This window comes from Aspergillus uvarum (assembly GCF_003184745.1).
Source record: "Aspergillus uvarum CBS 121591 unplaced genomic scaffold BO82scaffold_59, whole genome shotgun sequence".
Taxonomy (NCBI): domain Eukaryota; kingdom Fungi; phylum Ascomycota; class Eurotiomycetes; order Eurotiales; family Aspergillaceae; genus Aspergillus; species Aspergillus uvarum.
Window position 1 is genome coordinate 132,695 of NW_020291356.1, and position 15,722 is coordinate 148,416.

Consider the following 15,722-nt stretch of genomic DNA (forward strand, 5'->3'; position numbering starts at 1 on the left):
GTTGGATATAATCTGATGATGTATGTTCCACAATGCCTCGAGTCCAGACTCTACCCCTGATGCTTCCCATATATCCTTTTTAAATGTGCAGCTTGATCGTGATCTGCCATTAGGTCAACGACCAGGCTCTTACTTATCACAAATCATGGACAGAGAGCAAAATCTTGGCCCCAGACGCAATCTAAATATCCACCACGAGGATAACCCCTCGCAGACTTCTTTGTCTCCGTCGGAGTCACTCTCGCCCTCCGGATCCAGCAATCATGAAGACCAATCCGCCATTGCCAGCGAACACGTCGCTGAGAGCCAGAAGAGGCTCCCTCTCGACAGGAGATTGACTGATGATGATATTGCGCGCGTGCTGTCCAAGAGACAAACCTCTAGGTCAGGGTCTGAACCTGGGGGTGGTGCAGATGATACCGCTCAAATTGCGAAGCTGGTGTCCCGGATGTTTGGCCACGAGAGAAAGGCCAACTCCGAAGAGGAGAAGACGAGGCATCTCGGCGTAGTGTGGAAGAATCTCACTGTCAAAGGCGTGGGACTGGGCGCTGCCATCCAGCCCACGAATGCAGACATCTTCCTTGCAGTACCTCGATTGATCAAGGGCTTCTTTACTCGGCGCAAGCATTCTGGTTCAGGTAATGCATTGCGTACTATTATTGATGATTTTACGGTGAGTGACCACGTGAAGTCGATTTCTGTAAGAATCATTCTCACTCTTGTTTCTCCTACAAGGGTTGCGTGCGGCCTGGAGAGATGCTTCTCGTGCTGGGTCGCCCCGGGTCTGGGTGCTCAACATTCTTGAAAGTTATAGGAAATCAGAGGTCTGGCTACAAGAGCGTTAAAGGCGATGTACTGTATGGAGGCACCGATTCCGAGATAATGGGTGAAAAATATCGCTCAGAAGGTATTCAACTTCCGTCGTTGATTTCTTGTATTGGTCATCCAGTACTGACATCCTTAGTGCTCTACAACCCGGAAGATGATCTCCATTATGCCACGCTTACAGTCCGAGATACCCTCATGTTCGCGCTGAAAAGCAGGACACCAGGGCAGGAGTCGCGACTTCCGGGAGAAACCAGGAAGCAGTATCAGGAGACCTTCCTGTCCACGATTGCCAAATTGTTCTGGATCGAACATGCACTCGGTACAAAGGTTGGAAATGAACTAATCCGTGGCATCTCCGGAGGAGAAAAGAAGCGTGTTTCCATTGGCGAAGCCTTGGTCACCAAGGCTAGCACACAATGCTGGGACAATTCGACGAAAGGCCTAGACGCAAGTACGGCTCTGGAGTATGTTCAGAGCCTAAGAAGCTCAACAGACATGTCGCATGCATCTACCCTGGTGGCACTATACCAAGCCTCAGAAAACCTTTATAACCTCTTCGACAAGGTGATACTGATTGAGGACGGAAAATGCGCATACTACGGACGCACGGAAAATGCGAAAGCTTACTTCGAGCACTTGGGATTTGAGTGTCCTCCTCGATGGACAACGCCGGATTTCCTGACCTCGGTCAGCGATCCCTTTGCAAGGCGTGTCAAGCAAGGGTGGGAGGATCGTATTCCTCGATCAGGGGAGGATTTCCAGAGAGCATATAGACGCAGTGACATTTTCAAAGCTGCTCAGAAAGATATCGAGGATTTTGAACACGAGGTAGAGGTTAACAGAGAAGAACAAGAGCTTGCCAGGGAGAAGCTCAAAAAAAATTACACAGTATCGTTTTACAAGCAAATTATCATATTGACCCAGCGACAGTTTCTCATCATGTATGGGGATAAGCAGACACTGATCGGCAAATGGGCCATGCTTACGTTCCAAGCATTGATCATTGGAAGTCTGTTTTATGACCTTCCCCAGACTAGGTTTGTCTGCACTTATGCCAGCCATTGTGGACTCTCTAATCAGTACAACAGTGCCGGTGTTTTTACGCGAGGCGGTGTCTTGTTCTTTGTCCTCTTGTTCAATGCACTTCTCGCCATGGCTGAACTTACGGCATTCTTTTCGAGTCGGCCCATCATGCTGAAGCACAAGACTTTGTGAGTACTGCATCAAAGCAGCAGCAACCAATACTAATTCCACAGTTCCTTTTATCGACCCTCAGCATTTGCTCTGGCTCAGGTCGTCGTTGATGTGCCTATTATTTTCATCCAAGTGACTCTTTTCGAGTTGGTGGTATATTTGTATGCCCTCTTTACCCAACTCTGTGTACCAGTAGCTGACAATAATGCAGCATGTCGAACCTTCAAAGGACGGCGTCCCAGTTCTTTATCAACTTTCTGTTCATATTCACGCTTACCATGACTATGTATTCCTTGTTCCGAACCATCGGCGCCTTGACTGGCTCCCTTGATGTTTGTAAGTAAGATATCGAATGACTTTAGAGTCTGGACTAATATTCTTAGCCACGCGTCTTACCGGTGTCGTGATTCAGATCTTGATCGTATATACCGGTAACTGAAGTCCCGCCCTTAACATCGATTGATATATAACAACTGACCAATTCAGGATACCTCATCCCTCCGTGGAAGATGCATCCTTGGTTCAAATGGTTAATTTGGGTCAATCCAGTACAGTACGCATTTGAGGCAATCATGTCTAACGAGTTTTACAACCTCAACCTACAATGCGTTCCACCAGCTATTTTCCCAGGTGGCCCGACTGCGCAGGCAGGCCATCAAGTGTGCGCCATTCAAGGAAGCACCCCGAATCAGCTGGTCGTTCAAGGATCCAGATATATAGAAGAGGCCTTCACATACAGTCGATCTCATCTCTGGCGCAACTTTGGGATTATCATCGGCTGGTTCATACTTTTCGTCGTCTTGACCATGATAGGCATGGAACTACAGAAACCCAACAAGGGAGGTAGCACGGTCACCATCTTCAAGCGGGGAGAGGCACCCAAAGCTGTCGAGGATGCGGTGAAATACAAGGAGCTTCCGGGTGATATCGAATCTGGGAGCAGCAATAGTCTTCAAGAAAAGAACTCGGACGAATCGAAGAAGCAGGTTCATGGTATCGCGAAAAGTACTTCGATCTTCACGTGGCAAAATGTGAATTATACGATTCCTTATAAAGGTAATCAGAAGAAACTCCTCCAAGACGTCCAGGGATACGTTAAGCCAGGTCGTCTCACAGCTCTCATGGGTGCGTCAGGAGCAGGGTTAGTCTATGAATCAACTATCCTCCTCGGCATTCTAACTCACCTTCTTTCCAGGAAAACAACCCTTCTGAATACACTAGCGCAGCGTGTCAACTTTGGTGTTGTCACGGGTACATTTCTTGTTGATGGCAAGTGAGTATATTCATCCTAGCAGCTCTCTCGCTGTTGCTGAGTTCTCCAGGCCGCTTCCAAAGAGTTTCCAAAGAGCCACTGGGTTTGCTGAGCAAATGGACATCCATGAGCCTACAGCTACTGTGAGAGAGTCACTTCAATTCTCGGCCCGTCTTCGTCAATCAAGCGACGTCTCAATCCAGGAAAAATACGATTATTGCGAGAAAATCATTGATCTGCTGGAAATGAGAGACATAGCAGGAGCAACAGTCGGGGCCGGTGGCGCTGGGCTGAACCCAGAGCAACGTAAGCGATTGACTATTGCGGTTGAGCTAGCAAGCAAGCCACAACTATTGCTCTTCCTTGATGAGCCGACTTCTGGGCTGGACTCCTTGGCCGCTTACAATATTGTACGCTTTCTCCGACGACTTGCCGATGCCGGACAAGCGATTCTATGCACGATCCATCAGCCGTCTGCTGTTCTGTTCGAAGAATTCGACGATTTGCTCTTGCTACAGAATGGAGGAAGAGTCGTTTACAATGCTGAGCTGGGCTCAGATTCTAGGAAGCTCATTGACTATTTCGAAAGCAATGGCGCCAGGAAGTGTGCCTCTCACGAGAACCCTGCCGAAGTACTTGCAGCTCTCTTTATTACATCGACCTGTTTCGCTGACTGAACTAGTACATGCTCGACGCCATTGGTGCTGGGAACCCTGAGTACAAAGGACAAGACTGGGGTGATGTTTGGGCCAATTCAGAAGAACACAGACAACTCTCAGAGACTATCGAGAGTATAACCCGAGAACGTCGAGACAAGGCAGAGGGGGAAAGAATAGATGATGACCGCGAGTTTGCAATGCCCGTCTGGGTACAAATCGTGGCGGTCACCAAACGATCCTTCATTGCCTATTGGCGGACACCGCAATATGTTCTGGTAGGTGGTGTTCAAACTGCTATAAGCCATCAATCTTAACAACTTCTCAGGGTAAATTCATCCTTCACATTTTTACCGGATTGTTCAACACCTTCACCTTCTGGCACCTAGGCAACAGCCAAATCGATATGCAATCCCGTTTATTCTCCATCTTCATGACCCTCACCATCTGCCCGCCTCTGATCCAGCAGCTCCAGCCCCGGTTCCTCCATTTCCGCGATCTCTACCAGTCTCGGGAGGCCGGTTCCAAGATCTATTCCTGGGCAGCCTTCGTGACCAGCGCCATTCTCCCCGAATTGCCCTATTCGATCGTCGCAGGCTCGCTCTACTTCAACTGCTGGCAAGCGAATCCTATATCTCTATCCGTTTACGCAAACTAATAAACATTACCACAGGTACTGGGGCGTCTGGTTCCCGCGCGACTCGTTCAGCTCCGGCTACGTGTGGATGATGCTCATGCTCTTCGAGGCCTTCTATATCGGCTTCGGCCAGTTCATCGCCGCCTTCGCACCCAACGAGCTCTTCGCCTCCCTCCTCGTGCCCACGTTCTTCACCTTCGTCGTCTCCTTCTGCGGCGTCGTCGTCCCCTACACCGCGCTCGTCCACTTCTGGCGCTCCTGGATGTACTGGCTCACCCCCTTCCACTACCTCCTCGAGGGATTCCTAGGCGTGGTCACCCACAACGTCCCCGTTCGCTGCGTCTCCCGCGAAGAATCCCTGTTTAGTCCGCCCCCGGGCTCCACCTGCCAGGATTACGCGGGGGCCTATGCTTCGCAAGCGGGCGGGTACGTCCAAGACGCGGCCAACGGGCTCTGCGCCTTCTGCCAATACGCCGATGGCGATGTCTTTGTATGTCTCTCTTCGTTGTCTTCCCCCTTCCCCCTAACGCAGTCTGTACGTAAATTAACGTATATCGTTTCTCCGTGCCCTCCAGGCCGCGAGTTTCAACGTCTTCTACTCGCATAAATGGCGAAATTATGTAAGTTCGATGCCTTCCTGCGCCGCTGAGCCAACCTGGCTGGACTTTTTGGTCCTGAGAACGAGAGGAAGCTGATTGCCAAATACAGGGGATCTTCTGGGCCTTCGTGGTCTTCAACTTCATGGCGGTCTTCTTCTTTTCCTGGCTGTATCTGCAGGGCATCGGGGATATCAGGAAGTGGTTTAGTAAGCGGAAGGCGAAGAGCGCGAAAACTCCTCCGCGGGATCGGTGATGTGGTGGATTGTTTAAGATGCCAAGTCAAAATGCGCAGACATGTGCTGCGGAAGTACATACTGAAACAGAAGACTTCGGGAGTTGGGGTAATGGTTTAGTGTCCTCATAGATGCGACTCGTTTTTTAATATGGGGCCAAGTTAGCGACACAAATTGGGGACTGAACAAACACTGAAAATGCTAGTTATAGACTGAATGGAGTCCAATCTCAAGGATCATGTATAGAGAAAAACGTATATACAAGAGTATCAACACACAACAGAAACAATCCTCAAGATGACAGACCACTCCTTTGGCCACAGGATGGCGTTTTTTTCGCGCTTCATCCTGTTAGAAACTGTACTCGTGGGGAAGTATGGGCCCTTTCACTATTGCTTCGCCCCAGCGGCAAGATTGGATGCATTTTCAGTAAGGATTGCAGGTAGATAGATAGATGGTTGTATATAGTGACTTGCGTCAGTGACGAGAATATACCCGATTGTACCTTCATTTCCTGGATGACGAGAGTAGATTTGTCTTCTCAAGAAGGCGTAGTTATCGAGACGTCCTACTCGACGGGATGAGAAAAGTGCCCAAGGCAAGCGAGTTGCCTGATACACCCATTAAGCCGTCTCCGAGCAGGAGGGCGGCGGCGTCGGTGCGGAAGTACCGGAGGTCGCACCCGTGGGGTTCGAGGGGATACCACCACCTGATTGTTGCGGGGCGGTCCACAGGCTGGAGGAGCCGATGGAGTGCTGGGCTGATGTGCTGCCGGCACCAGCAGTTACTGTCGGCGAGGCCAATGGCACAGGTACGCCAGAGCTAGGGACGTTGCCCTCTGGGGCATCATGTCCGGCAGCGGATGGCGCTGCTGTTGCTGCTGTCGCCGTATGATGGCCGTTCATCAAACGAGGGCGTTTAGCATGAGGACCCGTTTCAGGGCTGCGATTCACGGAGTCCTGGTGTTGCTGTGATTGTTGTTGTTGTTGTTGTTGTTGTTGTTGTTGTTGTTGCTGCTGCTGCTGCGGGTATGATGAGACGGGTGCTGCGCTAGTGTTGGGGGCGGAATTCGTTGGGGAAGGATCGGGACTCAAGGCCGAGGCGCCTGTCGGAGGGTGTAGCATTCTGCCGACTGATCGGTCATCGCCTGCTGTGGCTGTCGCACTGCGCTGCTGTCTTGTCTCTGTGCTAGGAGGCGCTGTCTGCGAGAAATCATCCTGGTGTTGCTGCTGCTGAACGGCGGCTGAGTAGCCTACTCCGACGCGACCCATTCCCTTATCATGCATCACAACTCGCTTCCACTTCGCAACAACACTGTCGTAATCCCATCTCGATGCGGCAGGGGAGATCGGGCTTTTATGCGCGTCTAACTCCTTGGCGACATCCCGCGGAAGAGGCAAGGTGTCAGGCGGGAAGAGTGCAAACTCTCGCGGCCATTGGCAGGAACCGAGGCGTTCGACCTGGGCGCGGAGCTGGTTGGCTTCCTGTTGGACACGGGCGAGCTGATCGTCCAAGGATTTGCGCTTGTCCATTTCGCGAGCGAAAGCGCGCGTGATCTCGAGTTGCCAAGCATCTCTACGCATCTCCTGGGACAAAGAGGCCCAATGCTTGAAGGCGAGTTCAAGATGACGGAGGCTGAGGTCTTCGTGTTGTTGGGCGCTGCGGGTGATCATAGTGGAGTCGAGCCCGTAGGTTGATGGGCGACCGGAATGAGGGTGGGAGCTGGACTCGGCGGAAGAGAGTTGGTCGGATTGCCATTGTTCGATTTTCGCGCGGAGAGCTTGTCGGACGATTTCGAGATGCTCGACTCCTGGAGGTTGGAGGGGGAAAGATGTAGGCGAGGGGAATGGGTTGGTTGCGAATAGGCTGGGCGGAGGCGGGAGAAGCTGCAGACAGAGGGAGGGAAACGTTTGCGATTGGATGTCAAAGTCGAAAGGTGAGAGTCGGGGGCGCATTCGGGAGCTGGAGGGAAGAAAAATGTCAGATCCTTTGTCAAAACGCGCAAAGGGCCAGGTGGGAGGTGGTCATACGTTGCAGCCTTGATGTTATCTAGCACCTCGCGCAAAGCCAATTCTAGCGCCCGCATGGTGTCCGGATTACTCGAGCTGTGTCTCTCCGTAAAGGTGAAGGAGCCGGTTCGAGACTGCGGAGGCGCAATGCGCGAATGGGCGGAGCTGCCCTCCTGCGCCTGGCTCGGGTTCGGGATGTCGTTGATGACTCCGGTCGCATGCCACGTCGGGGTGTTGAACATCATCCTGTACGCGCCGTCGCGTGGCTTTGTACCCGAGTCGCCCGAGCTGAATAGGTCTTGTGGACGTTTGCCAGGTGTTCGCTCGGGGGTGTCGCGTCTGCCGGATGAGGTGCGGGCCTGTCGTCGCGTGATCTCACTTCGAATGCGTCGAATCTCCTCGACATCGTGAATGCCATCGGGTTTCTTTTTAAACATGAATTGATCGAGGTGGCGTCCAAGGGAGGATGAGGTGAAGGCCTGATGGCAGTATTGGCATTGCCGATCTTTGAGGGCAGGGTTCTTCGCAGAGCTCGACGGGTTGTGATCGTCTGCCCCGACGGACCCCTCGGGGGTGTTGGTGGGACGCGACGAGGCGCTTTCTTCCATGACGAACAAGGTTGCCTGAGAATGACGGTAAGGAAAGTTGATTGAAAGTGTTGGCGGGTGGTGAGGGTTGTGGAGAGACGCGTGCGCTAGGAGGGTTACTGGGAGATGGCGTGGACTGGGTAGGTATAGCTCAATGCATGCATGACATAAACCAAATGGAGCGAATGAAACGCAAGAGAGAGGGATGGAATTATGGAGATGGAATTGAAGATGGCATGCGACGAGATGCGAGGTGAAGCTGGGCGGAGAGAGGGGAGAAGCGACGAGAAAGAGGAGAGGAGAAGGAGAGGAAGGAAAGAAGGGAAAGGAAGGAAAGGAACGTGACGATGGATGGTGGACGTTGGAGGAAAAGAAGCGCCAAGCCGAGACAGTGAGTGAGTGAGTGAATGCGTGAGTGAATGAGTGGGGTCTTTCCGCTTTGCTTTGCTTTTTGCTTGTTTTGCTATCTACTCACTCGCTAAGTTCGTGTTGAATGTCTCAGCAACAATCTCTTGGTGATTCTTGGTCAATCCAAGCTTGGTTGTTGTTCGAGGCTGTCTTCTGCCTACTGTATACTACGGAGTATCTCTCTCTATTGATATTCCTTTCTAAACACCATCACCCGCTCAATTGCTTCCCCATTGCCAGAATCCTCCACCCAAGCCCTCCATAACCCTCCGCAATTGAAATCAAACACCACTTTGCCTTTCCTGAGCTTGGTTCTGTCTTGAGCATCACCAGTCTCCAAGACCACAGGATCCTCCAACTCAGCCTCTATACCAATAATCCCGCCCTGACCCTCGCCGGTTGAGCCCCATCGATCGCCCGCCGAACGCTGCAGCTCGCCGCCGGGCCCAGCAACCGCACTGACAGCCTCGGCCAACGAGGGACTCGGCGTTGAGAACCGCGACATGGCGCAAGCCGTTCGCGCAGCCGCCGTGCGAAGGAACGAATCTCCATTGCCCGTCCCCGACACCGCAACCGCACGTTTCTTGCCCTTCATGGTCTGCTTGTGCGGGTGCGCAATCAGCCATTCCTTCTCCGACTTTTTTCCAGCATCATCATCACCATCGTAACCCCGTCGTGCCAACCCATCCTCCTCTCCCCAGAAAGCCTCATACATCCTATCCGCCCCCTCTCTCACAAATCCCGGCAAACAATCCCCAAGCGTCAGATCCCAGACCGCCTTCTCCCCGGCCTCGTCGTCCACCATACCACCACCACCACCACCACCACCACCACCACCACACATCCTCCCCCAACCCAACCCTCTCCTCTTCCTCCCACGCCTCCGCCCAGAAGCCCGCCCCAAGCGTCGGCGTATCCCCAATCCTCCCCGGCAACTTATTCGTCAACCCCCCAGTACTCGTAGCAACCGCCAACCCACCCGCACGATCCAAACAAACACACCCAACCGTCCCCTGACTCATCGCGACAGTCTCAACCTCCCCCCGCAACCCCCGGAGATGCTCCTCCCACCGCCGCTGCGTGAAGAACCACTCATCCGGCATAAACTCCAGCCCCCACTGCCTGGCCAGTACATCCTCGACATAAGGCGCCACCAGCTGGGAGTGCATACTGCCCCCATCCGTGCCCCTATCCCTGCCCTGACCCCCATCTGCATCACGTTCGTCCTTCCCACCAGACCGTTCCAGAACCTCTCGCGCCAACTTGATCGGATGCCTCACATTCCGCAATCCCATCACACCGACACCGCGCTTAACGATCCCCTCCGACGGGTGCGCCGCGTTCACCGAGGTGACCATGAGCGAGGCCTCCATCTCGATGGTGCCGGCGGCGGTGAAGACGCTGCCGCGGCCGCAGTTGAAGAGCGGGTCGTCCTCCATCAGAGCGACGGCGTGCACGGCGGCGTCGAGGGCCGAGGCGCCATTGTCCAGCAGGGCGCGGGTGGAGCGCAGGTACTCGAGGAGCGAGGCGTGGTATTGCGCGTAGAGGTCGGGCGGGAGGGTGGACCGGTGGATGGCGCCGGCGCCGCCGTGGAGGATGAGGGCTGGTTGGAAGAGGGGGGGGAGGTCGGAGGGCATGGTTTGTTGGTGTGGGGGGTGGGGGGTGGTTTCGTATACCGGGTGTAGGATCTGTAGGGAACAAAGGTCCGGGCTGGTGGTGAGGAAGCTTGGGGGTTCATGAATCTGAATCGAAGAAGGGTGTTGAGAGGGGAAGGGACAAAGCCTGGGGTTGGGGTTGATGGATTGTCTCGCGCGCGGCTTATCGGCACTGCAACTGCACCTGCAACCGCTCCTTGCCTGATCGGGATGGGTCGTCTGCCGTCATCACGTCCACGCCGTCACAATCTGCTGGGTAAATCAACGATAATCAGACTACCTGACGCAACGCAAATCTTCACTGTGTACTAAGTATCACATTATACCTGTTATCTGCATGTTAATGTACAAGAAAAATAGAAAAGATAAAACCGTTCCCCCCCCGACTGATCCGGAGAGAACCTCTTCTTTTGAAACCGGCCCCTCTCAGCAAATGTAAAAAAGAAAATCACACACGACAGAAAGAGATACACAAGGATGCAAGGCTGTGTCATCCAAAATCGCCGACAAAAACCCACACTTCTTTATAGAAAAGACATCGTAAGAGTAAGAGGGGGGAGGAGGGTCGAAGCAAGGAGTCGAAAGAAACCTCTATACCATGCATCCTGAAATGATATGAACCAGCCCAACACCAGAGAAGAGAGACCACGGATAATGATATGAGAAAGATGGGCATATTGCTGACAACGCGGGGATTCGTACGTTCCTAACTAGCATGAAATAAAGGAGGATTTAGGTGAGGGATCAATTAGGCAACGGCCTTCTCGGGGGACGGAGGAGGAGGAGGGAGCTAAATTCGATGAAATCATAGAGGTTAGCTTCTGGTAAACTTTCCATGTAACCCAGGGTCTGGTTTCTCCTTCCAAACAAGCCACAGGCTATACCATTCCTCAAAGGACAGCAAAGACAAAAGTCTGGGATCAATCTCACCTCGAGTTTTGTGTTGTCGGCCATCATTCTCTGGAACCCAATACCGACACCCTCAATAACAGCCAGGAAGACAGCACACATGATGGCCGAGTTACGAGCAGCCTTGACACCACCACGAACAGCCAGAGCACCACCAGTGAAGAAACCAGCAATAACTAGTAAGCAACAAAATTAGCTATGTCGTCATTCCAGGAAACGCGCGCGATGCCGCGCCGCTCTGCTTTCGTGTACATCTGCATAACAGACGAGGAAAAAACGTACTGGCATTGTAGGGATCCTCCTTCTTTCGGATACCCTTGATCGCACAGTCGAAAGTCGAGAAGAGACCACCCCACACACCGAAGTTACCACCGAGGACGGGCGCACGAGCCTTGATGGCTGTAATGGCACCTATCCGACGCTCTCCGTAGGGGCTGTTTCTGAAACCCTTGACACCGTGCCAGACGGCACCACCGATAGCCTGTACAGAAGAAAACAGTTTAGTAGTGGGATCGATGGCGGAATGCAGATGCAGCTGAGGGTGATTCAGCTGGGGAGTTCAATGATGACGTACACCCATACAGAAAGCACCACCGAAGTCGCTCAGGGCAACCCAGGGGCAGGGATCTCTGGAGTGATCCATTGCGATATATGAATTAAAGCGAAGAGGAGGTGGGGAGAGAGATCAGATGGCGAGCGTGCCCGGAGCAGGTCAAGTAGCTGTTGTAGGAGCTACAAGGTCGAGCAAGTGGTTGTGAGGAGGTAATTCCGCGATACTGTAGAGCTGAACTCGACGAAAATGTGATGCGAGTTGCAGGGAGAGAAATCGAGGTCGTGAGATCGAGTCGAGGTGTTGCACGACAGGCTGGCAGAAGCAGTCTTTAATGGACAAACTCTGGGGTCGGGGAACGGAGAGCGAAGGCGGATCGCAACAATAAGTTTCTGGCTTTTTTCGCCGGGAAAACGTGACTTGCTACCCCCATTCCCAGAGTCACGTGCCGATAACCAGCCCGGAATCTCCCTTCCAAACATTGTCAAAACCAGTCCAAACCAGTCCGTGAGTGGCGAGTCGGGAAGACGAGGAGGAAAATATGCATCCCAACTGACAGGGATTCGAGCAAAGTTTTCTGTCCCTCCTCTTGTCCTTGCGTGCTTTTCTTAGAGTCCAAGGTCCGAGCACTTTGTCTGGCCGACTCATCCGGGCTTTGTGTTCTCTGACGCCATGCTGATGATAAGAGATCAATGTCGGTGGTGCTAGCGAGTGTGCTATAGATCCTTTCTTTGTGTACTCGACCTTACAACAGGCTGGAGATGTGCACTGCATTTGCCATGTTTAGTCTTAAAAAGCTCCACGTCAAGTTAATGCAATATGTCGCTCAGCCTCTGCGTAGTGCTGACCTTTTTGCTCGTACTTCACAACCATGGAGGTACTATTTTTCTGCAATATACTTAAATCAACAGTGAACTGCCCAAGCAGGATCGTGTATGTTAAAGTTTGATATCTACTCAGTAAGTACATAGTACAGTAAGTGGGTCCAGCCTCAACCGAGATGGCATCAATTACGATGGCAAGTTCCAGATGAAGTTCAACGCTCCTCCTCCATAGGCCGGAAATTGCCCACAGCTATTGATTCCAAAGGGTGCCATGGACGGATCAAACGGTAGGGAAAGCCAATCATCCCCGGCGATATCGTTGAGCTGGGGAAACAGGCTCACGTCCGCCAGGCTCTGCGACACAGGGGTCTCGGCCATGGGGGCAGGAATGTCGCTTTCGGTGCTCTGTTGAGGAATCATAGAGTTGCGAGTCGTGGTTCCATGACTGTTCTTAGCAGACTTGGAAGATGCAAGCAGGTTACGGCGCAGGCGCGACACGTGCATTTCTAGCAATTCGGCGTATCGAGTGCTCAGGTGAATATCGTCAAGCGCATTCGACTTCAGCACCTGTACGCAGCGCTCCAGTATATCCAGCGACTCGCGCAGTCTTGCTGGACGAGTGCCTAGACTTAGGGCTTTCATCAAGAAAATAGAGGAACTGGTGATTCTCAAGAAGATTCGGACCGGAGAGAACCGCAGAGCTCCTGAATCACCAAGTTCGATGACCTTCTGCAGGATCTGACAGCATCCATCAATCACTTCCTGAATATAGTTGTAGTCAATGGGGTCGATATGCATAGCACGGACTTCTTCCACGTTCGAGTCGTTATCCGCAACTATACGCTCCACAACCGCCTGCATCCCCACTGAGTGCGTGTAGACCCGCACGAAGTTGTATTCAATGAAGAGAATGTCGTAGAAGTGTTTGCTAAGCACTACACCGTAGATCAATCAGCATACCATGGCAAAGACTGTTTTTTTAGTAGCCAAGAAACACATACCGTCATGCCGAAGATGCTGCTCCCTCCATTTCTGCAGAAGAGGGCAGAAGTGGTCCAGCAAGTCGATATAGCGCCCACTGTGCAGCTGCTGCCTCGCGAACGATATCGAAGGGAAGAACATGTCCGTCACATTCTTGGCCAATTTTGTAAGATCCATCCAAGAGTCCATCAGCGCCAACCATTCATCTTCTGAATGGCTCACGTCCCTAGTCGTTTGCCGACCGAGTATTGTATGATTTAAGCTCTGCGGCATGAGTGAAACACATCCAATTCGCCAAGCCAACTGATTGATGTAGACGTACAGAAGGCGTTGCACTCGAAGCCTGCGCAGTTTGATCTGATCATTCGATATGAAACCCTCATATAACGACGCATAGTCGCATTTCTTATCATCGAGTTCGAATATCCCCAGCTCGTGTGCTAGCGACAGCGCGGATCCCAGTAGCATCCAGGACATCTGATCCGATCTTCTGGCAGGCTCGACCATGTCTTCCAGCCATCGGTTTGGTGACGAATCATCTTGACTCTGGGGCTCGGGGACCAGAACCAAGTCTGAGTCCCACCCGTCACTTTCAGGTGGGAAGTGCAAGGACCGCGGATGCCATTCCGACATCAAGAGTAGTGCTTCAATGGTCCCGATGCTCCTGTTCTTCGCATGCGACGATCTTTCCTGCCCGAAGACCAGTCGCATCACGAGATGTTGGCAATGCTGCCATAGACGATGGTGGATAAAGAAGTTCCGGGACTCGCCCCCAGCACCAGGTAACACATGATACCGAGACGATAGCATCAATATAGCACAACACAAAGCCGGATCACAAGTAATCAAATGCTGGTGGCTATTATGATCGGCATAGAAGTTGGTCAAGATCGGGGATAGAGGAACCATGTTTTTGAAAAACCTGCAAGCGTCAAGATAGGCTTATGACAAGGTCGAAGTAGATATACATACAGGTCAATCAAGGTTACCGCTTCTCTTGATGTGAACCACCCCATTCTGACGAATCGGCAGGTCTCCCAGACCTTGAGCACCTCTTCCGATGCAGGTGAAAGCTGTACCGGACGCTTCGCCTTGGCTAAGGCTTCCGTAGGGTACTTAAACTGTGGTGGGTTCATGGTACTGTTATCCACGCCTTTGCCATGCGAGGCATTATCCTGTATAGTTTGTGATTGCGACTGAAACTCATTGATCATATTCTCCTGACTGTGGGCTACGGCGGCCTCAAAAAGGATATTCAAAGCGTCATTTCCACTCGAGACCACGGTACGCATCATTGAATTCGCCAGATTCGACGTTGCTGGGTGCTGGCTGGAGCGCGTCTCAGTGTCATGAGAGCTTCTGTCATCATTTGCATGGTTGTTGTTATCACCACCTGGACGATGGTCCAGCCCTTGCGGCATGCCATCCGGCAATTTCCGTGTCCGGGTTGCGTATAATTCCGGAACAGAAGAGTGGTGGGATCTCCTACTATCGTGGTGTTTTTCAGTGCTTTCGCTGCCTACTCGTTCGTCAAAAACATGCAACACATCATCTGGCACGCTCCGACGCCGAGTCCGTCGTGTATCAAAGAGTTGAGACTGAAGTGAGCTGTTACTTCTACCAGTAGTGCTATGGTCCATGGTATGATCATCAAATACTTGTAGCACATCATGAGTAAGATCGCGGCGCCCATTCCGTGTTTCGGAAGTGCGATTCGTGTGCGAACCCCCGCTTTCATTCTCAGGCATACTGCCATTACCAAAGGGGCTGTCAGCGCCGACATTCAAAACGTCGTCGGGTACCTCCCGGTCCTGTCTGATATGGTCCGACAACCTGCGACGTGTACTCGGCGACGACATGGGCGCATCTTCCGAAAGACCTTTTGAAGAGAGTTAGCCTCAGGCTCTGAAGCAACAACTGATGCAGAGACGGTTGTAGCAACACCAGCATAGCGGAACACCTACCGCGTTTATTGCTTCTCTCCCACGCCCGCTTCTCACTGAATATGCACTCCCTCTGTTCCCTTCGACATTTCGCACACGGAGGCCCTATCGGAAAGCCGTCCTGGTCCGTTCCGAGGTTGCATTTGGCCTTGCGTTGCCGACACGAGAGGCAGGCCTTGTAGGTCCGTTGGTAGGTCCGGGTCGGAGTGTCGCCGTAGCGGCCGGCCGGCCTCCTGACTTCCATGATGAGGAGAGTTCCAGCTCAACCAATAACATCGCAGAGACACGGCTCTCTCGAGATTCCGACTCAAGGATTTGGCAGCAAGGCCCGGAATCGTAGACCGTGGGGCCCTGTGTAGCAGCCCAGATGGAGACCGAACGATCTGCGCGTGAAAGAGAGAGAAACGCAACGAGGGGGGGACCGGAGCGGAGACCAGGAGGGAAAACGGAAATAGCC

The 15,722-nt window shown here is 52.5% G+C and overlaps 5 protein-coding genes across 5 annotated transcripts; 1 reads left to right on the forward strand and 4 right to left on the reverse strand.

The window, feature by feature from the left end:
- Positions 1-653: 653 nt before the first annotated feature.
- On the forward strand, positions 654-5,621 carry BO82DRAFT_357581 (putative ABC transporter). Its single transcript, XM_025636056.1, has 15 exons — positions 654-673; positions 736-907; positions 965-1,865; positions 1,917-2,039; positions 2,085-2,183; positions 2,234-2,358; positions 2,406-2,453; positions 2,509-3,163; positions 3,218-3,295; positions 3,345-3,906; positions 3,957-4,208; positions 4,259-4,548; positions 4,604-5,057; positions 5,143-5,187; positions 5,276-5,621. Exons 2-15 carry the CDS (start codon positions 757-759, stop codon positions 5,417-5,419), a joined length of 3,927 nt encoding a protein of 1,308 aa, XP_025488360.1. The 5' UTR covers positions 654-673; positions 736-756; the 3' UTR covers positions 5,420-5,621.
- A 129-nt stretch (positions 5,622-5,750) lies between these two features.
- Positions 5,751-8,392, reverse strand: BO82DRAFT_160964 (uncharacterized protein). Its single transcript, XM_025630257.1, has 2 exons — positions 7,430-8,392; positions 5,751-7,361 (listed from the first exon to the last, which is right to left on the reverse strand). The coding sequence occupies exons 1-2, from the start codon at positions 8,014-8,016 to the stop codon at positions 6,023-6,025; spliced, it is 1,926 nt and encodes a 641-aa protein (XP_025488361.1). The 5' UTR covers positions 8,017-8,392; the 3' UTR covers positions 5,751-6,022.
- A 195-nt stretch (positions 8,393-8,587) lies between these two features.
- Positions 8,588-10,040, reverse strand: BO82DRAFT_291914 (isoaspartyl peptidase/L-asparaginase; the record flags this gene model as incomplete). The annotated part of the gene is made up of 2 exons (XM_025631747.1): positions 8,588-8,986; positions 9,264-10,040. 2 exons carry the CDS (start codon positions 10,038-10,040, stop codon positions 8,588-8,590), a joined length of 1,176 nt encoding a protein of 391 aa, XP_025488362.1.
- Positions 10,041-10,383: 343 nt separating this feature from the next.
- On the reverse strand, positions 10,384-11,610 carry BO82DRAFT_343291 (protein transporter TIM17; the record flags this gene model as incomplete). The annotated part of the gene is made up of 4 exons (XM_025633614.1): positions 10,384-10,848; positions 10,989-11,143; positions 11,250-11,448; positions 11,542-11,610. The coding sequence occupies 4 exons, from the start codon at positions 11,608-11,610 to the stop codon at positions 10,807-10,809; spliced, it is 465 nt and encodes a 154-aa protein (XP_025488363.1). The 3' UTR covers positions 10,384-10,806.
- Positions 11,611-12,030: 420 nt separating this feature from the next.
- Positions 12,031-15,645, reverse strand: BO82DRAFT_343295 (putative C6 transcription factor). Its single transcript, XM_025633615.1, has 5 exons — positions 15,287-15,645; positions 15,073-15,201; positions 14,295-14,715; positions 13,343-14,244; positions 12,031-13,276 (listed from the first exon to the last, which is right to left on the reverse strand). The coding sequence occupies exons 1-5, from the start codon at positions 15,507-15,509 to the stop codon at positions 12,528-12,530; spliced, it is 2,424 nt and encodes an 807-aa protein (XP_025488364.1). The 5' UTR covers positions 15,510-15,645; the 3' UTR covers positions 12,031-12,527.
- Positions 15,646-15,722: the final 77 nt, after the last annotated feature.

What these genes read in the sequence shown, in the direction of transcription:
- BO82DRAFT_160964 (XM_025630257.1), bottom strand. Translation starts at nt 8,016, where the DNA reads ATGGAAGAAAGCGCCTCGTCGCGTCCCACCAACACCCCCGAGGGGTCC. An exon ending in GATAACATCAAGGCTGCAAC is followed by an intron (nt 7,362 to 7,429) that starts GTATGACCACCT and finishes TCTTCCCTCCAG; the next exon opens with CTCCCGAATGCGCCCCCGAC.
- BO82DRAFT_343295 (XM_025633615.1), bottom strand. Translation starts at nt 15,509, where the DNA reads ATGGAAGTCAGGAGGCCGGCCGGCCGCTACGGCGACACTCCGACCCGG. An exon ending in GGAGAGAAGCAATAAACGCG is followed by an intron (nt 15,202 to 15,286) that starts GTAGGTGTTCCG and finishes TCTCTTCAAAAG; the next exon opens with GTCTTTCGGAAGATGCGCCC. An exon ending in CAGCCCCTTTGGTAATGGCA is followed by an intron (nt 14,716 to 15,072) that starts GTATGCCTGAGA and finishes ACCATCGTCCAG; the next exon opens with GTGGTGATAACAACAACCAT.
- BO82DRAFT_357581 (XM_025636056.1), top strand. Translation starts at nt 757, where the DNA reads ATGCTTCTCGTGCTGGGTCGCCCCGGGTCTGGGTGCTCAACATTCTTG. An exon ending in TGAAAAATATCGCTCAGAAG is followed by an intron (nt 908 to 964) that starts GTATTCAACTTC and finishes TGACATCCTTAG; the next exon opens with TGCTCTACAACCCGGAAGAT. An exon ending in ACGCCGATGGCGATGTCTTT is followed by an intron (nt 5,058 to 5,142) that starts GTATGTCTCTCT and finishes CGTGCCCTCCAG; the next exon opens with GCCGCGAGTTTCAACGTCTT.